General features: G+C 36.0%; 1 protein-coding gene across 2 annotated transcripts in view; it reads left to right on the top strand.

Moving 5' to 3' along the window:
* Positions 1 to 24,036, top strand: part of ITPKB (inositol-trisphosphate 3-kinase B) — a 107,285-nt gene that overhangs the window by 75,045 nt on the left and 8,204 nt on the right. For both annotated transcript variants that reach the window (XM_058165017.1, XM_058164208.1), the window contains 3 exons: positions 16,284 to 16,383; positions 19,357 to 19,570; positions 23,816 to 24,020. In XM_058165017.1, coding sequence (XP_058021000.1) covers positions 16,284 to 16,383; positions 19,357 to 19,570; positions 23,816 to 24,020 — 519 coding nt within the window. The remainder of the gene's footprint in view (positions 1 to 16,283; positions 16,384 to 19,356; positions 19,571 to 23,815; positions 24,021 to 24,036) is intronic.

The raw sequence follows: 24,036 nt of genomic DNA, 5'->3' as shown, positions 1-24,036 counted from the left end.
AATAGACTCACCCTCACACAAAGGAACACACTCCCCCCCCATAACCTCCGAACCCATTTGATAGTCGCCACGAGCATGCGCTGGAACTGGTTTCCCTCCCGACGGGCTATAATATAAAATAGATGGATAAGCTAGTCAACTTCTGATTTTCTGGTATATGCTTATATATTACCAACGAACATAGAACACATTCATATTCAAGATTATTTGCATGCTGTCTCTGTGTTTATATATTCTTTGCAATATATGACAGTACAGGTACAACTTGACTTACGATAGTAATTCGGACTGGACTTTCCATGACTAAGCAATGAGGTCATAAAATATGACGGCATTGTTTAGCAATGGCAATCCCTGCAGTTTTAGTTGCTATTGTTAACTAATAGCGATTCTTCTTCCCATGGTTGCTCGATAAAGCGACTTTCTGTCAGCTTTCTGCAACCAAAGTCAGCTTGTATCGGTTTCTCCACTCCTGGGTTTGGGACCACAGCAGCCAGAGAAGGAAGACCCTGAGTATCAACTCATAGCCACTTCTGTATTTGATACCATGACTCTGCTTCAATTCCCCCAGTCAAGTATCAATTAAAACAGTCCCTGGTATAGTTCATCCAGGGCCTGGGGTTCCTTGCCTTACCAATTCATCTTGAAGGTCAATGTTCAACTTCTTTCTGAATTGGTTAGTAAGGGTTACCTCTTTTCATCCAACATCTCCAGCCAACAGTTTAAAATCTGCAAAGAACAATTTTACTGTCCATGTAACAAAGTATCGGATATTAATTTTGCCATTATTTAATTATCTTCATTATGTTCATTTCAAATTCAAAACCTCAAGCAATTTAATGTGGAAGTTCTAAAATCAATCCTATCATGAGCTAGCACATATTGTTTTAATTGTTTTTAATTTGTTTTTATGTTTTATGATGTACATCAACCAGAGTCACTTGTGGATATGGGTAGCTATAGAAATCAAATAAATAAATCAAATCAAATAATAGATTGGGCCAATTCCTGTTCGAGTTGGTAGATCAACAGGCACAGAGGTGTCAAGCAATAAAGGGTATTATGATTAAACTTCAGGAGATTAAATCAATCACAACCTGCAGATCTTCTCCTAATTTGTTGTGACCCAGGCCCAAGTAGGAAACTCAGTCAGTGAAAAAACAAACAAACTTTATTCGAACAGCTGAGAATTACTTCATTCCCAGCGTAGTTCAACTAAATTAAAGCAAATTCCTCCCAACACAAATTTCTCAGTCCTATCACAAATCTTGGTCCAATTAGGGAGATAGGGCGGTATAAAAATACGAAAACTAAAATAAATAAATAAATAAATTAGACAAAATACCAAAGGCCTTTCTTGGCAAACGTTCAGAAGTCACCGATACAAAAATAAATGCAAGAAGATGAAGGTACCAACGTTGTTTTCCGGCAAAGCCCAAACACCATTGCTGGTCTGTTTTAAGCCTTATGTGAGGGGCCAATCATCTCTTGTCCCTACTCCCGAGGTGTCCTCTTTGCTTGAGCTGCTCTTGCCTTCTGGCAGCTCTTCTCATGCATGCATTAGGAACAGGCTTTTCCTGTTCCTCTGCCTCACTACTATCAGTCTCTGGAGGCTCTGGAGTCTGCACCTCACTACTCGATGGCCCTGGCGCCACCTCAGCCTCCTCACTGTCCGACTCTGTTGCCAGCTCCGCAGGCTGCTGGCAGACCACAACATAATTGAAGAGCAGTTGGTATGTGGATTGCTTCATTCTAGACCAGATGTAGTTCCCAACTAGTCTTTTAAGATCAGTCACACATAAAACATATGGTCCTAGCTTAACCAGGCAGTAATGAGGCTATGAGTTACTGTAGCAAAGATGTCCGAAGCAGGTAAGTCTCCAATTGTTGCATGAGCAGAAGCTGGGCAAATGCCCCTCTAGCCATATTTCCCACCTGCTGTTCAATTAGGAGCTGTGAGCCCAGAAAGAGCCCCCATACTGTGAACAGTCTGGATTAAAATGGTTATCCTTTCACTAAGTCCACACAAGAATGTCCAAAAAGTCCAAAGAACAAGTGAAAGAGGGCAGCCTAGACCAGTGGTCACCAACTGGTGGTCTGTGGACCACAGGTGGTCCGCGAGAAAATTTTGGTGGTCCGCAGAAAAATTATTTGCATTTTTTATATTGCACTAAATACTAATTGTTTTTTTAAAAAACATCATATTAGTGGTCCCCGGGATTGAAAATTATGAATTTAGTGGTCCCTGAGGTCCAAAAGGTTAGTGACCCCTGACCTAGACCCCTGACCTCTATTCACTTCCTTGAAGTTTACAGGCCAAAAAGAGTCCCAGATAATATAGCAAGATGGTGTCCCGGGTACTACAAAGAATCTAGCCTATAGAATTAAGCCCTTTTAAAAAAAAATAGAATGTATTATTAACTGATTATATTTTTGTTAGTTAGATACTAAAGAAATTTCAGCCACAACTTATTTTCTTAGCTGAAGTGATTTTTGAAATTTGTTGACAATAAACAAAGGATATTATGGAAAATGTGACGTGTATTCAATTCAGATCTTTATGTTTTTTTTCAGTTAGAACAGATATAATAAAATATACACTTTATACTGTATTTTAATATAGGATCATGAAAAATAAAAAGACAAAAAAGCTATATTTAAAAAGCAAATGTTTTATGTTGTGTATTTATTCTGTAATCAGACTAGTCAAGGCCAGCCATTCTTTAAACATTTTAAAATGCTATTGTTATTTGTAAATATTGTTACTTTTCATCAACTTGAATTGATCTATTTTGCTCTTTCATGTTTCGAGAGGGAAACAAAGATAACCAAATTATTATGGTTTCTTTGCTGTTGTTTTTTTTCTGTGAAATAGCCAAAATTATACATACCGTGGTTATCCCCATTTGCCACCAATTTGTGTGTGTGTGTGTGTATAATATATGCATATGTGTGTGTACATACATGTACATGCATATATACATAAAATGAATGTCCAAAAGGCAACCTTTCTTAGTAAGGATTCTGCAATAGATCAATAAGGGTACCATGAAGAGATCATGGAAAGAAAACACACTCTATATACAGTATTTTTTATTCAAGGTTCTTCCCTGGTAAAAAAAAAAATTAAGAGAGACTGCCAAAAAACTGAATAACAGTAATGTGTGCTGACAATTTCTATTTGCCAGATACTTCGCTTTTTTGCAACCATTGCATTTTGAGATGTTCTCCAGAGATTTCTGGGATTCCTTGCTACTCTCAGTTCTGTTTCTCTTATCATTGTTTTTATATGGCTTTAAGTTTGTTTCTGTCAGGAAGGAAGGAAAAAGGAAGTGTTTTATTTGAATTGGAGCAAGTAGTTTACAGGAATCAATTGCTATCTAGTACAATATGTGCTGTGAAGTAATAGTTCCACCTTGGCACAAATTGGAATGAAAAAATTGATTAGTAGCAATAGCCAATCGCTATGCAGTTGAGGTGGGAAATCTCTCTGATGGATTGGCTGGAGTGTTGTTCAAGTAAGACAAATCACTTTGAGAAGTATTAAGAACAAGAAAGAGCTAAATATAGCATTCGTACTATTTATTCTGATCATGCACAATATTCTCAGAGAAAAAAGAATTTACGAAGGTTGAATGGCAATGCCAAGGGTTCCAAAGTGGGACATTTCCCAAAAGCATTTTATCTGAGGTAAGGAAACAGCCTCTTTAATTAATGAGATTGCAAATTTTTCTTAGCATCCAAGACAGATAGATTAATACTGTACAACTATGTTAATAGAACATACGTTTCAATAATTATAAATAGCAACTCTTCAAAGAAGGGTGTTGGCTGCTTCAGAATGTTTGAATACCACTACAGTATTACTGTAACACAAGGTTGTTTTCTCAAATAAAGAGAACAATATAATCAATGAAGGGAGATCTTTACCAAATAGTTATGAATGTTTATGAAATGTAAATAATTTGCTGTAGTGTCATATTATAGCTTCTGTTCACATATCATATTGAGCCATAATATGGTTTGTATGGTTTTGGAGTGAACTAAGCCATTGTGATTTCAAAACCATAGTTTAAGGCTTCATGGTCTATCTAAATACAGACAGTGTGGCTTTTTCATTAAACTATGATTTTAAAAGGCACATGAAAACCAGCCAGTGAGTGAATAGGATCTTTCAGAGATAAGATGGTTCTTCCCAATTTGAGTCAACTCCCTGAAGCAAAAACAACAACATTGCAGTGATTGCAAATTCATGAAACTCTGCTAAAGTAATGAAGATGTTTCTCAGGTTGTGGATTTAACACCACCATCCTAAAAATATAATGTAACTGTTAGCTTTTGCAATACCTTGTAGAGAACAGCCCTGCAGCTATTTTTCCCACTGTTGCTAAAGTTTTAATATTAGTATTATTTTCACTTTTTTAAGTGTTAGACATACATTATGTCTAAACTATTGGCATTTTTTTTCCTCATGAGCTGTTGTGCCAATAAATGGTTATTTAGGGTGGAGCATGAAGTCACGAGCTGTTGTGTTTGCATTATGAACTTAATTGTGTAGAAACGGGTAAACTATTGGCATTTTTTTTCTCATGAGCTGTTGTGCCAATAAATGGTTATTTAGGATGGAGCATGAAGTCACGAGCTGTTGTGTTTGCATTATGAACTTAATTGTGTAGAAACGGGTTTTCTGTTCTTAAGTAGAACAGAGTAGCTATGTTGTATCTGCAGTTTATTTATATGATGGAATATAATAAAATGACAATCTTGAACTCCAGATACTTCATTATGATTATTTTCAAGAGTTGATGGTTTGAGCAAACATAGGTGACACCAGCTTGCAACATTTAAATGATTAATAATTTCCTGTGTCTACACATGTACCTGTATCTTAGCATATCCTTGCACTTGCAAATTTTTCTCAGTCCAGAAAGCCTCCTGATTTCCTCTCACATGTCAGAAAAATCCTCTATCCACCCTGTGTGTAGAATCATAGTTTATATAGAATTTAATAAGGTTACGGCTACAATTATACTAGATTCTACAAATCATAAAATAAAGTGGTAAGTGATTGTTTAGCTCATGTTCAACTTTTAGATATCTAGGGGCTATAGATAATAGATTTATAAGATGATAAAGGACTGTAGAAGGTGTGCAAGGATATGGCCACATCAGGTTTGCAAATTAGCAGGGATTTTCTTTCATTTCCCCAAGGATTTGTTTGGTTTTTTTGTTTGTTGTTGTTTTGGTAGCAAAGGGAAGTTGCATTTAATGAAAACTTGTTACAGTGGCAAATATAAACATAAAGGTAATCTATCCAAATACAAATGATTTTTATCCAAATGTTCTGTTTTTAAAAATGTCCTTTTTAGAATAGCTGCATCACGATATTTATTTCTATCTCCAGTACAGTTAACCACAGCTGCTATTTTTTGCTTATTATTCTCTAGAATATTATTCAGCAAGATATTGGGGCATGTCATGTTAATTAAGGAAGGGGAGTACTAAATGGTAACCTTTTTCTCCTGAAACAACTAGTGGTGCTTAAATGTGCTATCAGGTGCATGAATTCATTTCCTAAGTTTGTTTGTTTCAGTTACAGATGTACCCACCTGGTTTATTTCTATTTGGATATGTATGTTTGTGTGTCTTGAAGAAAACAGATAAGCAGCAAATATAACATCCAACTACTTGTCTTGACTATGATTAAGACCACTGTCTTAAAATAATAAAACACGTTCAAACTAAACTATCCAGTATTTTCCCACTTGTCTAGGGTTATATGAGAAGAAAGTAATGAAAAGAAGTGATATTTTGGAAGGTACAGTACTTCCTAGATTATAATTTTAAAACAACATTGTTTTTAATATGTACAGCTATGTCCGTTTAAATTATTGTTGCTGTATCTATCTTATTTCCAGTGGACATGCCTATTTCTTTTTTATGCATGTGAATTAGCACTAAGGCAGGGAATTTTTCCTAGTATTTTTTTAAAAAAATATAAAATATAAGGAAACAGTTGTTTGCACAAGAGAAAAAGATCTATTCAGATCTTTGCTTTACAAAAAACAAACCCTCAGTTGCAACTATAATTCAAATTTGGTATATTTATTTTTTAATAAGATTTAATAAGAACTTTTCTTATAGCATCTTCAGTAAGTGACCCTCCAAAGTCTACTTTAATAATGAGCTGTGATTAATTTCTATTGAAATTCCCTTTCTTATAATTTGAACCTATTGGACATGGATTCTATTTTCTAGAGCAAAATAAAATGTATTTATATCAATATCTGGGTAATCAGATTATTTGAAGATCGCTATTGTATAACCTTTTAATACATCCTTCAGCTTTTCTTCATAAGACGTGGTTCATAGGTCTCTCGTCAAGAACGTGAAATTTATTTATCTTCCAAAGTGTCAAGTAGGCCCCCTCCCAATTAGATGTTTTGATACTTGAATTTTTGATTGCACATCAAAACAGTTTTGATTATTCATGTATCATGTTCAGTGTACCTTTGTGACTATACCTGGAGAACATATACTTCCCATTCACATAATTTTAGCATGTATCTATTTAAGAAGACATTTGAACAGTAAACAAAATAGACAAGGAACAGATTTCTCAAGCGAAGCTGTGATTCATCTCTACATTAATTTGGAAAGTCAAGTCCAAAATACCAAACCAAACAAACCACTGTGTGAAGCATTTTTTCCTTATACACTTCTTTTTTAAAAAATAGGAGTCACGATTTTAATGACTTCACACTCTGCACTAAGATATAAAATGGTTATTTTTGATTTCACATGACATGTGAATCCATTCAATTTGACTTAGCATTTTATGTAAACCAGACATTATGGGTTGTTTATCAAACTGTGATTTAAAGTATACTGCTTCAAATCAGGTGGGAAGACAGTTCTGTTCTTTTATGTTTCACACATGATATAAATTTTGTGCAAGTCCATCAAGACATCTCTTGTCATACTATGCTCACATATAATATAATGCTTTTTCCTTAAGAGTTTGAGATCGATTTCCTTGTAAGACTTTAAAGTATTTTGATCTGTATAAAGTTGACTTGTTTGAGGGACCTCTCCGATTCAGGCTGGCTAGCCTAACTGAGGAGAATGTAATGGAAAAATGTAGACACGGGCTCTGTATGTACGTCATGTGGTAACTTAGCAACCAACCACTGTGCTGCACTTCTTCTTAATATCAGACTTGCCTTTCAGTTTCTGCACAAGCTTTGAAGTGCAATTTGTGTTCCCCACCATCCCCCACTGAGCGAGATGCTGAAGAACAGGGAAATACCAGAACTTCCTGGTGTCACTGCAACTAGTACTATGCCAACAGAAAGATACTTTGTGAGCTATGCCAAGAATTTAACTGGCTTTCTAAACACAGCAGTAAATGTTCAGCCATTGGTTATTGGTTCAGAGGAGTTAAGCCTCTTCAAACTACAGTAGCATTTCCTGTTGCTAGTGAATCATGTTCATCTTAACAGCTAAGAGCTGTTTAAGTTGCTTTGCAGTAAACATTTATTGTTAGGGTCCTGGAAACAATTTGAGAATTCACTGGCTTCTGATTTTCCATTTTAATAGGAAAGATAAATTTCTGCATACAATATTTATTTATTTATTCATTATTTATTTATTTTATTTTGTCACACAGTATATATAAGCATAAACATCAAATAATTATACAGTATATAAGCATATATATAAGTATGAGTATGTAATAACTATATTAATTGAATATAACGAAAGGAAACAATAGGACAGGAACGGTAGGCACGCTTGTGCTCTTATGCACGCCCCTTACAGACCTCTTAGGAATGGGGTGAGGTCAATAGTAAACAGTTTTTGGTTGAAGCTTTTGGGATTTTGGGAAGAGACCACAGGGTCAGATAGTTTATTCCAGGCATTAACAACTCTGTTACTGAAGTCATATTTTCTGCAATCAAGATTGAAGCAGTTAACATTAAGCTTAAATCTGTTGTGTGCTCGTGTATTGTTGCAATTGAAGCTGAAGTAGTCTTTGACAGGAAGGACATTGTAATAGATGATTCTATGAGTTAAACTCAGGTCATGTCGAAGGCGGCGTATAATAATATAAAATATAAATAATAAAATAATAAATAATATAAAATATTTTGCCTCAGCCAAGAGGTGTAGCAATTAGGAAAAAGGCAAATTCCATGTTTTTGTTCATTAGGAAATGGATTGAAAAGAAAAATGACAACATTGTAATGCCTTTTGCTCTTCTGTAGAATATCTGCATCTGGCATACAGGTATAGTTCTGGTTGTTGCATATTGAAAATAACATAAGTGAGCTAGAAAAAATGAAGAAGAGGTCAACTGAAGGAGCAAGGGGTCCAAATGCCATCCCAATGAGAAATGTCTGGGGTTCTTTCACTTGGAAAAAATCAGGTGAGATGCGGAAATGATTGAGGTACATAAATAATGCATGGTGTAGAGAGAAAGTAGACAGGGAGAAATTTTTGTTCTTTTAAAAATTTAGAATTGGGTCATCCAGTGACATTGATGGAAAGGAGAACTTAAAACAGACCAAAAAGGTATTTTTGTGCAGTATATTAGTGGCCTTTGATATTCCATGTAATATGGTGATATTTTGGATGATTTTAAAAGGAGGGTAGGTTTATAAGTGGGTATTTAAGAATCTGGTGTTAACTCTGAGTTAAGCATAATGTGCCTATAATTTCAGTTGCAGGGGGAACAACAATAGTCAAAAAGGGATATGTCTCTACTTCTTGTTTTTGAGGACAGTGGAAGCAGCTGGTTGAAAATCCAACGCTATTATGGATAAAATTTCCTTAGGATGGACTTTTGTCTGATATTGTAGGGATGTTCTTATGTTCAATCTGCCTTGTTTAAATTTATAAACATGAAACAGGAGCAAAAGTGTCTGCAATAATATACAATGGCATTATAATATACCTTCAACTTATATACTTACATTCTGATGCCTGATGTAAGTTTAGCATTTGTGTGATATCATCATATCATAATTTATTGTATTAAACTTATACCCTGCAATCTTCCGGCCCCGGAAACAGCTTCTTCATTTTTGCATTTATGAGATTCTTACACAGGCACCTGATTAAGGGTGTGAAATAATATAAGGGCTATTACTCAAAAAAGAGTCTTCTAGAGACATGGATGTGATTCCATTTACAAGCCATGAACTCTGGAGGAAGCCCAGATAAGATTGTAATGGCTTTGTATGATATGCACTGTAAATGACAATGGACACATCCTGCCCAGAATAATAGATTTTGCAAGAATTGTTTTTGATCTGTTATCTCAGCATTGTTTTTTTGGATTTCCAAGCATGTGCATGTCTTCTAAATGCTGTTCCATAATTAATGTTAAAACATTCCACTTTCCTGTTTCCAATGACTGTTTCCCTTTTAGTTTAGAAGATATTTCTTCACCCTTTTTTACGCTTTATACAGTTTTAAGCTTTCATGTTGTTTTTCAAAAAAACCTTAAATGTACAAAAATGTAATTGATTCCCTAACTTTTAAATTGGCACCATGAACACTTTCCTTTTATTAGAACTATATTCTGTGCTACCTGCAAAAAACAAAACCATTTAAAACAGTTATGTTATCAGATTATCCTAAAGATAAATCGCTTTGACCCTTCCGTTTCATTTCTGTAGAAGTGCTCCTTGAGGAGCTCATTAGCCCTCTTGCGAACACTCGGTTTCAGTTCCAATGTCTGCAAAATAATAACATTACAAATAGAGTTTTAACTTACTAAACAGTGGCCAAACACTGATGTAGCTGATGACAAATGTAAACCAGAAGCAATTAAGAGGAGCTGAAAGGAATTAAAATGTCAGATTGTTCAGCAGTATTTATTTGGTTTTAAAAGCTGTAGTTGTTAAACATGATCCATTTTTTAAATAAGTTGGTTAGAGTAACTTCTGTTATTAAAAACTGAGCTGTGTTTTAGAATTTGTTTTTCTAAATTTTGAAGAATAAACTATTGCTCACAGATCTGTCATTTTAAAAGGAAACTGTCTGAACACTAACTTTATTAGCAGGACTGCATCGGTTTCTTAGAGCTGTAGCTTAATTTATCCCATTGGAAACCTAGGTGTTCCCCTTTACTATGTTCCTAATATTATTTAGTATATAGGTTCTTACATATATCATAACACGGTCATAAAAATCATGACACCATATAATATCAAAACAACTAAATATATCCCAAGCTCCTGTACAACCTCCTTCCACATTGGTTCTCAAATGCACAATGAAAGAACTTTTCAATCACAACAGTTCAGAGAACTAGTGTGTTAATTTAAAAATCAGAGCTTTCCCTGGGTATTGCCAAAAATCTGATGTTCACTCAATTTTTATACACCTGTTTGTTTGTTTTTTAAAAAGGTCTATTTATCTATTATCCATTCTCTAAATACTGATTGCTAGATGAAAAATGACCAAGTAAAGAATATTTTACACCAATAGGAATTTTAGTTACAGTTTGGAAGTTTAGAATTGAAACTTATGTAGTAAGCAAAATAGGAAAATAAATCCTGAGGATAAGAGGTAATTTTATTTATTCAGTCAGCCTATTTTTCAGTTGCTTTTCAATGCCACCATTTTTGAAAAATATTTTAGGTGCCATTCAACCAGATTTAAGTCTTGGGTAACTAGGTAGACAGGTACTTGTCACCTCAATCTTGTCTTGTAATGATTTGTAGCTCTTCCAAGGAAAGAATTTTTCAATAATTTCTTTGATCCCATCTGTCTTTCTTATCTCTTGTTTCTCTCTTTTACTGTTTCCCTCAACACTGCCAAGCATAACCATTTTTTCCAATCCATCATCCCCGCACACTGCATGCCAAGTATGTGAGTTTTTGCTTGTTGATCATCACTTCAAGCCATTACTTAGTCCAGGACTGACTGACTGGCTTTTTGCAGTTCATCAAGGCTTTCAACTAAAAGCTTGGAAAAAACACCCTCTTAAAAGCAACAACACGTAGGTGTAACCTATGCCTTGCTCAAGATATTTTTTTAGGTTGGCAACCTGTCCTAAGGAGATCCTATTTCAAGTATTATCCAACTTTACAGATTTTTGTAGCGGGACAGCAGATAGGACTTCCAAAATTGATTTTGGAATCCAAGCAGGTTTATATAGATATTCAAATAACCTGGATCCAAAATATGGGCACTTTGTAAATAAACAATAAACTGACTCATGTTTGAAAACAAACTGACAACTAGTATAGCTATTTTAGAGTTGGTGTAATAGGATCTGACTTTCAAGCCCCAGCAGGCTCCAAATAATTTTATTCCACACTAGCTGACGTTTTCAAAAGCAGCAGCACATAATGAAGTCTTTGGATATGACTAGAGCACTCACAACTAACCAGAATGGATGTTCTGTAGATTAAAGCGTCTCTATGTATTCTCAGAGAAATCCAAACATCTGAAATAGTTGTGCTTTGGTGTAAGCCATTCAACCAGATGTTTCTACCTGCCAAGGCTTGCAAACAGACGAGCTCACTGTTCCTTGTCCAAAATAGACTTCGGTATTGCATACAGGAAGAGGGAATGTATTTGTTTTTCCTGCATTTTCTTAAAAACCTCTCTCATTCTTTAAAAACTATCCAACTCTCTGTAAGGATGAAAGTTTTGCTTGCTACCAAGATGTACCGTTTCTTGACTGTTTAAAAAGCTTTAAAAAGTGACTTATTTGGCAGCAAGCCCCTTTCCTTCTTTAAAATTCTTTTGACTATTCTTAGAATTCATTAGTGTTACACAAAAGAAAGAAAGCTATGTTTGCAGAGCAAAATGCTGTTTCTAGTCTTTACATATTGCTCCATATACCTGGGCCAATAAATATTTTAAATTAGCTTCCGTTTTTCCTTACGTTCTTTTGGGGAGAAAAAAAACAAGTTGAGAAAATTTGGCAGAATACCATTCCTTATCTGCTGAATATGAATTTACTTAGAAAGATAGACAAATAAAAGAATATTTTCACTAATCAAAGTTTTCAATTCCAAAAAAAGTCACATTTTTGCCCATTTAAGTGATATCATTTGCTGCTAGAACAAAAGGCAGATAGATTATATGATACTTCCTCCCCCCCAAGGATTATCTTATGCCAGTTTCTTTCCAACCTTGGCTAGAAAAATGGTAGTTTAAAAAATAACTACAACTTCTAGAGACCCCTAGCCATCATGATTAATGATTAAAAGTGCTGGAATTGTACTCAATTGTACTCGACAATCTCTAGAAGTCTTCACCCATCTACCCAAAGATAATGCTCTCTTTCTTTCTATTAGAGAACTGTATAAATAGTGTTTCAGATGAATGAATGCCAATTATTTAAATATCATTAAGCCACTTTGATACGTTCCTGATGTGGACAAACCAATATTTACTTTTTCTACTATTTTTAATATAAACTAAAAGAAAACAGGTAAGCTTGATAGGTGCTCATTGAACTAATTCTGCTTTCTTTAATAACAAGTCTTATCTTTTGAGTTTACAGTAATAATTTTTAAGTTAATTTTTCTTATGCTCAGGCTACTTAAAAATCCTTTCCAGTTTCAGCAGCTTATGCTGAAATGTTAGTGTTGAAGGACTTATCTGTGTGTTTTTTCTTTCATTCATTCAATTGTGTCCAATTTGTGGAGAATTTCTTTGGCAAGGTTTCTTAGAAGGGGTTTGTCATTGCCTTCTACTAGGGCTGAGAGTAAGTGACTGATCTAGCCAGTGGTGAAATCAATTTTTTTTTTACTACCAGTTCTGTGGGCGTGGCTTGGTGGGCGTGGTGTGGCTTGGTGGGCGTGGCTTGAGCATGGCAGGGGAAGGATACTGCAAAATCTCCATTCCTCTCCACTCCTGGGGGAATGATATTGCAAAATCTCCATTCCCACCCATTTGGGCCAGCCAGAGGTGGTATTTGCCAGTTTTTGAACTGCTCAAAATTTCCACTACCGGTTCTCCAGAACTTGTCAGAACCTGCTGGATTTCACCCCTGGATCCAGCCCAGAAGTGAAGTCCTCCAGCTGGTTTTAAGACTAAGGTAGGATTATTTATTTATTTATTTATTTATTTATTTATTAAATTTGTATACTGCCCTTCTCCCGAAGGACTCAGGGCGGTTCACAGCCAATAAAATCCAAAAATACATATGACACAGGTTAAAAACAATATAAAAAACTAATTCGATATATGGCCTAAAATTTTTTGGATACAATTAAAAACCCCATTTAAAAACCCCAATTAAAAACCCCAATTAAAACTACGTTTAAGCTAGCCCTGCACGCCGAAACAAAAGCGTCTTCAGCTCGCGGCGAAAGGTCCAGAAGTCGGGGAGTTGACGAAGCCCCGGAGGCAGCTCATTGATCAGATACAGAGAAAATCAACAAGTGTAGCTGGAAATTAAGTTTTAGGAAGGAAGACTAGGGGGAGTACAGTATGTTTAGTCTTGAAAAAGAATAACTGAATCATGATATGAAGGCATTTTTCCAACACCTGAAAAGAAGATCAAAGAGTGGAAGACAGAGAACGATGACCAGAACAAGAGAGAGAGAGAGAGAGAGAGAGTAGGAAAGGAAAAAGGAAAAAGTATAAGAAAAGAAAATACGAATAGAAAATAGAAAAGAAAGAAAATATAAAGTAATGGCTTCTGATTTTATTTAGGCAGGTCACAAGCACAAATATATCTTGACCTCTTTCTAAAGTTATATCATATTACTCTTCTTTCTATAATTTAACTTGACTGAAGATATCAAAACTGTAAATCACAAATTTATTTTTTCATTTTTATGCAAAAAGCCCATAAGAGGCTTCCAGCAGAACTGTTGACAATATATTCTTAATCTTAAAAGGAAAAAATCCAGTTTCAATTGATCTTGAAAATTCTCTGTATTGTAAATTCTCTATGTATTTGGATCCAAATGTTTTAGCTTTTTTACACATTTACTAAGCATGATAAAATGAATCTTTGTTGTTTACATTTCCAATTTACATTTGAAGTGCTATATGTTCTAGATAATTTTTTGATGTCATGTTCCAATGACACTGTACATACATCATTTTATAAAAAATATTTTTGAGATCATAAATGTAAATTTCAATACACATTTATCCCAGATCCCTGTACTTTTCAATAATTTTATGACTTGAACATTATCAATGTAGAATGGAAATATTAACCTTGACAAGGAGCATATTTATAACAGCATTTGGGAAGCTATTACGATATTATGTACTATTCTTGTTTCATTTAACACTGACTTTGAAGTAGCTCAGATTTTTTTTTTCTGCTCTGTGATTTCTAACCACTGTGGAAAGAAAAATTTGGCTGTAGAACAGTGACTTCTCTCATGAACATTTTATGCTGGGACTGAATGACTTGATGTTTGCATTTTCATAGGAGGATCCCTCTTCTGGGCAAGTTGAGTCTTATTGATGTGGAAACCCAGATTCCCCCGAGAGGCTTTCCTTTTAAAAGAATTAAGTAAACATGAGTCAAAGCAAAGAAACACTTTAGTAAAGGGGAATCCAACAGTGCTTTCTGCCAACAAGGAACAAAAAAGCCAAAGTACAGCGCTCCTGGCATTCTTCTTGGAAACCCACATGTTGGTATAGGAAGATGCCTTTAGCAATGTTGACAGTAAATTGGCTAAAGCTACAAGTCTGGATAAACATGAACTTGATGAAGAAGGAAAAGAGGCAGCTGAAATTATTTCACTCCTCTTCTTGAGCATGTCATAGCTGCTCCTAAATTTTTCATGGCCAGAAGGTGTGTTCACAATAGTTTGTTACAGAAATGTAGGTAAACTTGCATAGATTACATATGATTTTGCAATGATGGAAAAACAGCAAAGGGCGGCCTGCAAAGAATGATAAAGTTCCAAAATAAGAGAATAATTATTCAAAATTTTGTACATTGCGCATATTGTATTTTTGAATAAATTACTGCCATATGGTTTATGGCTGAGCTTTTCCTTGGTCTTCTAGTACAAGTGAAATTATCATGTTCTTAACTATAAATAATTTTAAAATTTAAAAGCATTTTATGTGTGCCACAGGATAGCTCTGTCCACTGTATCAGATTTCCGATGTGATTGTTATAAGCATAATGGCCAATTTCACATTTTGTTCCTTTTGTATGTCATAGATTATTCTGCCCTTGTTCAACATTGGTGGACTTTGACTATGATACTTAATTGCTTAGAGTTAAAATCCTTTTTGTTGTCTTGTTTTATTCTATTAACCACTCCCCCATTGTTTTTTGTTTGCATATTTCTTCTTAGACAGTTTACTCTGCCTTCTGGTTTTGAGATAAGAAACACCTCGGCCTTAATTTAGCCACATGTTCCATTTGTGCAAATTGTGGGAAAATATTTTCCTTCAGGAAGGACTGAGGCTTTCCTCTGTTCTCTAAGTGGCGCTTTGTTGATGTAACTAGCTAAAGTTTTTCCTTTTTTTGGAGAAAATTCTTCCTAAAACATAATAACAAGACTAACTTATTCAGGGATTCCTCCACCCTGAAGATATTTTGGAAGAGAAAAAGGACAGTATAGTATCAAGGTACTTCTTGTGTAATTAATATACAACTCTGTCTGGTCTTAACTAATATTGTGTTGCTGCTTTCGGCTGCCATGGATATTTCCTAGCAGCAGAATGGTGCACATGCTCTAGCTGGGTTTGGAAAAGGTGGGCAACTCTTGTTTTTCACTGCTCCTTTCATTCAGTGGGCTCTCAGCATATCTGCATAGGGGAGACATAATAATAATGATGTAATCAAAGGTGGGACTGCACTTGGAGCAGTGTTTGCTTAATGTGACATTTAAGTCCAAACTTAATAAATAAAGCAGATCTCTTTCTCAGAAAAACGGGTTTCTTAAATCTGAGCACAGCAAAAACAAAAGATCAGTTATGTGCAGAGAATGGAAAGAAAGAGTTTTAAAAAGTTTAGATATCTTCCTTTACTTACTTTTCAAATATATCTTCCTTTTTCCCCTACCGGGTATGTATACCACAAGTATAATGGTGGGAATTGCAAGCAGATAATGAAAGTGTGAACATCTGAACGAGTCTTATAAGAAGAAATGCACAGTTGATTGGCTTATCTTGGATTGCTTAGCTGATGTTTTCTTCAGCATAGGTGCCTGGTTGAGCTTGTTCTGCCACCAATATCTCACTATTCGTATTGAACCAGAGTTTTTAAACAGGGTATTGCTATAAATACAATTTCTGTAGTCGCTTTAATTTATCTTCTTTTTTTCTAGAGCAAATCGTGGCGGAAAATCAAGAACATGGTACATTGGTCCCCCTTTGTTATGTCCTTTAAGAAGAAATATCCCTGGATCCAATTAGCAGGGCATGCAGGTATTAAAGATTACATTGTGCTGCTTCCCTCTCAAAGGGAAACTTCATTTAGTGAAAGGAAATGTTCAGAAAGTCTCTTGGGGAATTTAAGATAATTAGCTAGTCTCAACATAAATTACTTCTGTAAATTGAATTATAAGTACTTGTGTTTTTCTCCTACTGTTTTATCATAATAATGTCAGATGAAGTTTGTACTAGAATTGATGATTTGTTTTAGACATAGTAGAGCAGGCACCTGAGGAAATCAATAATGCCCAAGAAACTCACTGTTCTGATTTTAAAAACTATTTTAATTAAATGATTACAATAAATGCAAAGCTACTGTTGTAACAAGACACCAACTTCTAACATAATTTTAAATAATAATGTTATTAATGGGATTAATAACATTTAATGTTATTTAATAACATTAAATAATAATGTTAATAATGGGATTTCTGAGATAGTTTTTGCTTAAGGAGAATGACTCTACCTTATATAGACTCCTTAAACATTCCTTAAAAATAAAAATAATGTGGCTGCAATTTAGTGTTTGTCTGGAAATGTGTCACCTGCCATGAAAAATGACAAAAATAAATTGCGGGCTAGAAGGGATCATGAGATTCATCCTTGGAAAGTAATTTTGAAACAAAGAATGACAACCATTTTATAAGTATGCATAACTTCCTATGACAGCCACATGATCACCCATGATTTTCTGTTAAAATTCCAGTTGTGCTCAACAACTCCAAAATGTTGCTTAATTCTGAATTATATATAAAGTCTTGAAAATGCCATGCTACTTGAAATATTTGACCCAGGGACTAATATATTGTATCCTCCCCTTGTCCTGTCATGTTAAGAGTTTGGTTACAAAGCAAGCCTATGTCTCTGCTGCAGACAAGTCTGTCTGAATTTCTTATAAAACAAATCTTCTGTGTTTCTTAGAAAAAAATAGTATTCTAATATTCCAAACTGGCAGCCTGCAGGCCAAATGCATCACGCCCACCCCACTTTCTGCAAATGGGAAAAATGGCGCAAAACATCATGTTACAGCAACATGATGCTGCAAGTTTGACATCCATGGTATAAGCCCTTCCAGTGGTGGGATTCAACTGGTGTAACAACCGGTTCACTGAGCACGCACTGAGCATGCGCACAGTTCATTTGGAAAGAGCTCTAAAAATTACATTGTACTGCAGCCCTGATGAGTAAAACAGCTGAGGCCCGGCAATCTGTCTGCCGCACCTATCAGCTGGGCTTCAAACAAAGGAAATATAGGTCAGTATAGAGCAGGAGCAGGTGGGTGGGTGAGTGGGCCCACCTGATCGTTGGAGTGGACTGGTTCACTCTCAGCTGTTCATCGGAGCTAGGGGTTTGTCCGAACTGGTACAAACCGGCAGAATCCCACCCCTCAGCCCTTCCCCATAATGAGGATATCCTATAGAGAATTGTAAAGTTGTTTTTGTAAGCAAAGCAATATTGCTAGTTTCCTCTGCTGTTTTTTCGATGTTAGACTTCCCTCTAATTTCCATCTGCTACTATGTGATAGGAGTCATTCTTCCCACAGAGTTCCTAGTTATCTACCCAAACAGCTCTGAGTTATATTATTAAAGTAGGGGTGGAGCACCTCTGGCCTGTGAGTCTGTAAGTTTTGCATATCCATTAACATCAAAGCTCTTGTGGAAGAGCTTTTCCCCTCCACAAAGTCCCATCTACAAAAACAAAGTGAAGATGTCATAAGAAAAGATATTCCGGTTTTTCCCTCCATGTCTATATATCAGCAGTATTCTGTGCACAATTTACTGCGAGAAAAGGAAATACAGACTAGATTACCGTCCTCTGTGGGGGAGCGGTTCTTACTGGTGACGTCTCAGAAGGTATTCTGAGAGGTTATTTGGCCCTTCAGTCATAACATTAAAAAGAGTAAATATTCTCACTCCTGCAATAAAGGGTAGGTAATGAGCATATCTTATTTTGCCTCTAGCATTCCTGATGCAATGAAGTTGTACTAACTGTCAAGGAAAACTGCATAATCTGCATATGAACAGGGTGTCTGTCCTAAATCAAGTAGGACTTTAGTGAATATAGATTTCTGTTCACCTTTCTCTTTTATTCACACATAGAGGATTGATCAAAAAAAAAAAAGAGGAACCCAGAAATGCTTTAAAAAGTGTCATGGAGTAATTTATTGACGTTCCCCTACACCTTTTATCCTTTATACAAACTCCTTCGCAACTTTTAGATAACCTTTAGTACAAAAAGCTGGAAAAGAGCTATGTTTTGAGCAAAACAATTGACCAGAAAGAAAGTCAGTTGTATAACAGTCTTTGTGTATGTGAGATGAGCAACATTCTCCTGTAGTCATTCAACTTGCATATGAGATGCATATATTTCATATGTCAATAACATGGACATGGTGTAAATAAATAAGCCGATCATGTTGGGTTCAGAATCATCATCATCATCATCATCATCCTGTACATAAGGGAGTCTATTGAAATATTTTAATTAGTTAGGATGTGAGGCTTTTTCAGTCTCATTTTCTATCTCTTTTCCACATTAACTGGAGGGAAAAACCATTTGAACAAAATGCTATATTTGGTCTTTTTCTGCTGCTTTGTCTGAAGTAGATCTATATTATTACCATTCATTTAATATCATAATAGAAAGTGTCTATGTTTACAGTTTCAGAGAACAGAAGAGTAATCTTGTTTGCATTTTCATTTCACCCTGCAACCAGCACATATAAAATTTAAGGGCATATAGCCTTGATTAAATACAATAGAAAAAGAAAAGAATTGTAGCCGATCTCAACTTCTTGCTGCTCACATGCTGCTGAATTTTATAGGAACTGAAATTCTGCATACCTGGAGGGTACCAGGCAGGATAGCTTGAGGCATTCCATAAAAGGGTGAAATATTCTTTGTGGCAATTTTAAAAAATGCTTCCATTTGCATTTTAAAAACAATTTTGTTTTGGTCTGTCTTTCAGGTAGCTTCAAAGCTGCTGCAAATGGAAGGATATTAAAGAAGCATTGTGAGTCTGAACAGCGTTGTTTGGACCGTTTGATGAATGATGTCCTTAAGCCTTATGTTCCTGCCTATCATGGAGATATTGTGAAGGATGGGGAGAGGTATAATCAGATGGAAGATCTCCTAGCTGATTTTGATTCTCCTTGTGTCATGGACTGCAAGATGGGAGTCAGGTTAGCTTTTCTTTATAGACAAAAATATAGAGTAACCTTATTCTTACAACAATATTTGAAAATAAAAGTGAGGCAATTATAGACTTTATTACCTGTATGTGAGGCCAGCAAAATAATTTAGTCTTGCCCTGCCCTAACCCTGCTGAGGACTTGTTAAAGCAACAGTGAAAAACCTACTGATTGGTTTGCTCTAGTGCAAATCTGAAGTTCAGTTTCAAATCAGATATTCTTGCACAGAGGTGTCAAAATCATGTTGTCACAGCGGCATCACATAACTTATCAGGACCCTCCCCACCCATTTGTTAAACTGGGTGTGGCCAATGCATGACGCATCCGGCCTGTGGGCTGGGAGTTTGACAGCCCTGTTCTTGCATGATCACTATAGGATTTTTATCTCTGTTTGAAATCTGGCAGAAATTATTTCCTTGGAAGAAGCAGATGATTTCATTGTTTAAGTTTAAGCATGAACAGACCAGTGAAGCCTGATTGTAGACAAAAGTTTGTTCTCTCCACTGAATAACAAAAAGAACAATCCAGAAGAAACTTCCCTAATCTAATGCCATTCTGATTTGCTATTAATTCCCATTACCTTGGACCAGTAAAGTAGATGGTCATGTTGACTGATAAGAGTGATGATATTTAACATAACTTGATGAATAGTCTGCTATTCTTATCTAAATAATTTAAAACATGGGAATTTGAAAGAAAGATGAATTCTAACTCATTTGGCCCAGTAGTGTATCTAGGACTTTTATTTTTATCTCACCTTTATTTGTATAAATAACCCAAGGCAGCAAACATACCTACCATATTTTTCAGAGTATAAAACACATCTTTTTCCCTCCGAATGTAGCCCCGCCCAGCTTCTCAAACGGAGGTTTCAGAGGCTGAAAACAGCATTAGAAACTAAGCTTCGGAAAAGAAGCTCCCAAACAGAGCTTCAGAAAAAAAGCCCCAAACAGAGCTTCAGAGGCTTTTTTTCTGAAGCTGTTTTGGAGGCTTTCAGAGGCAGAAAAAAGTTTTTTCTGGAAAGGAGTTTCAGAAGTTTCAGAGGCAGAAAAAAAGGGGAAAAAAGCAAGGCATAGAGCTCACAACCAAGGAACCTGTTGCTAAAATTCACCTCTGGGAACAGCTGATTGGGGGTATTCCGGGAGGCCAATCCACCTGCCAATCAGCTTTTTTCTTATTTTCGTCCCCAAAAACTAAGGCACGTCTTTGACTCCGGTGAGTCTTATACTCCGAAAAAATATGGTAATACTCTTTCCTCCTCCAATTTTCCCCACAACAACACTGTGTTGTGGGTTGGTTTTAGAGAAAGTGACTGGCCCAAGTCATCAAGCTGCCTTTCATGCTTAAAGTAAAGTGACCAGATTTCAGCTATGGCAAAGTGGGACACCATTGACTGGGGGGGGAGGCTGCGCATGCGCGCTGAGTCTTGCCACCTGCCTGAAGGAGGAGGAGCGGCCGCTGCTTCTCCGCTCTTCCAGGCAGGCTCGGCTCTCCTCTCCTCTCCTCTCGGGTCTTCTCTTCCTCTTGGGTGAAGTCAAGCAGCGTCTCTTCTCCCTCTCGCGCCCCCTTCTACGCCACTCCCCCTTCTCCTCTTCCTCCTCTTGCGTTGCCGCCTCCCATTTTCAGAATGGGAGTGAAACCAAAAAAAAAATCGGGACTTTTTGGAATTGCTGCAGGACGCGGGACAAATTATTAAAAAGCGGGACTGTCCCGCCAAAAGGGGGACATCTGGTCACTATAGCTTAAAGTGAAACTGGAATCATGGTTTCCAGGTTTCTTGAGGAAAAAGTCCTTCATAAACTACTTTTTACTAGCATTTTTGGTATTGAATTATGCTCTCTAGCCACTCCATACCCCTAGGTAGATAAGGAAATTTACTGCCCTATATCATCACAAATTTACTCTTTGTGAAAAAGGCTGTTTGCTGCTTGATTTAGAATTTTTTTTGCACTTAAGGAAAGCAAAAATCAAATTAACTGCATGAACAAATGGAAAAGCATTAAAAGCTGTGGGTTGACAAACACATTTCTCGAAAAAAGTACATCCTCGTCAGAGAGATCATAGAGGATTACTACAGTTTACTTGATCTAGAAACAACTATAAATTTGCTGTTCTTCTGTAACTGTGTTTGACAGTGTGTTTAGCATAGCTCTTCAATTATATATAGAACCTTGGCTGTTCTATTGAAAATAAAATATACAGAAAATACTCTATTTAATAATATGTATTAAAGATCTGTGACTCGGTTTATATATTTCAAGCAAGCTGATGTCTCCCAGATTTGTTGAGACCGCAGATCCAAAAATTCCCAGATATCATTGCCAATGGCAAAAGTAACTTCAGACGCAGTAGTTCTAAGAGTCACTAGGTTCTTAATTAGGTTGGTAAAAAACAGTATATATCGGAGAAAATTCGGAAAAACTAGAGCATATGAAATTGTTTGATATCCATGATTAGCAGAATGCAATCCTAGAATGTATTTCTGGTCTACTGACTACTTCAGTATAGGGCAGGGGTCTGCAAACTTGGCTCTTTTAAGAGTTGTGGACTTCAACTCCCAGAGTTCCTCAGTCAGCTTTGCTAGCTGGGGAACTCTGGGAGTTGAAGTCCACAACTCTTAAAAGAGCCAAGTTTGCAGACCCCTGGTATAGGGGAGTCCTTGATGTCGATATTCAGAAAGCAGAGTGCTGAGAAGGATCAGTTCAGTATTTTAATTTTTATTTTATCTCAAACCATAAGATTGCACAATTAAGCTAATTTTCAGTAGATAAACTAAGTTTGCTTCCTTACACGTATATGGGCATCATTTCCATACAGGTGTCATGTAATCATTAATTCAGATGATTTTCAAAGAAATCAGTGAATAGAGATATATTAACATTTATTAAGCATTACCTTAAAAACCAGATGTAGAATATGGCTGCACAGAAGCTTCTGGGAAACATGCTCTGCTTGTGGCCTTAGAAGCTATAAAGAAGACAACGGGTTGTGGGATCACTTAATATAATCTGGGAGAGTTCTAGTTATCATGGTAAGATTTAAGAAAGGAAAAAGCAACCTGTCTGACCTTTTAGATAGTAGTGTATGACCCTTCAATTCTCAGTAGCTCAGTCAGCATGGCTGACTAATGGCAAGGGTATAGTAAAACCCCTATATGCTATATGCCTATGATTTAAGATGCTAGAATTCTGAGATCAATAAATATGTCAATGAACATTTTGCACATAATGTATGCTCTTCTCAGTTTGATGTTCCCATGTAAATATAGACCCTTTCATGTTTGAGATACAAAACTGAAATGCTCAGAAATTAGAAGCTCTCATGTCTAGGACTGTATTGCAAAATGCGGAGTTGAATTATAGTAAAATTAAATCTGTAGTTTATAAGATCCATAAACCAGAATCAGGAATATTTAAGGTTACGGGACACAAAAAATGCAAGGTAGTTACATATCTTTTGTTGAATAAGTACTCACAGTGATATTTCAATAAGTATAGCTGTTGACGTTGGAGGACAGAGCTCTCTAGTGGGCAAATAAAGAAAATTAACCAAAAAAAAAATTATTATTTTTTGTTCAATCAACTGTATTCCATAGCTAGGTACATTGTACTACAAATAGCATTCTTTCATGTCTACTTGCCAGTAAACGATGGAAGCACTTTAGATATGGAAAACATTCCAAAATACACAATTTACTACCTTAAGGAAACCATTCACATCTATCATGGAGCTTTCAGAACAACTAGTGACTCAGACCATTTCTGGCTACTTACTATATGTATCGTTGAAAAAGAAAACAATTGTTTTTACAAGCACTCTTCATACCATGTACTTTGGAAACTAAAGTGTCTTCAACTTTTCACAGTAGGCTATACAGGAAGGACCATGCTCTTGGAGGATAATTCTGTCCGATTAACGAGTGCTTCCAATATTTAAATCTGATTGACTCAATATGTTCACTTGAATTGCTCAAAAAAATTGCCATTGCTGTACTGATTATAGATGAGGTTGACTTTCATAATATTGCAATAAATGAAGATGCCGTAGAGTATGGATGAGTAATTTGTATTCCTCCATGAGGCCCAACAATAAAAGTTATGTTTCAATGGCTGCATCTTGCCTGTCTTATTCTAGAGAAGATAGGGAGGAACCTGTGCACCTGCCCAAACATCAGTGATACAGTAGTAATAAATCAGTTTCCAAATATGATAATGTGAACATATACTGGCTTTGCAGGACCTATGTGGAAGAGGAATTATCAAAGGCTAGAAAGAAGCCAAGTTTGAGGAAAGACATGTATCAGAAGATGATTGAAGTAGATCCTGAGGCTCCAACTGAGGAAGAGAACTTTCAACATGCAGTGACCAAGCCTCGATACATGCAGTGGAGAGAAACTATAAGTTCTACAGCAACGTTAGGGTTCCGGATTGAAGGAATAAAGGTAGCCTTTCAGATTT

Source organism: Ahaetulla prasina, chromosome 1 (genome assembly GCF_028640845.1).
Source record: "Ahaetulla prasina isolate Xishuangbanna chromosome 1, ASM2864084v1, whole genome shotgun sequence".
NCBI classification, from domain to species: Eukaryota; Metazoa; Chordata; class Lepidosauria; order Squamata; family Colubridae; genus Ahaetulla; species Ahaetulla prasina.
Note: the sequence above shows the minus strand (reverse complement) of the source record. Positions and strands in the feature narration are given on the sequence as shown.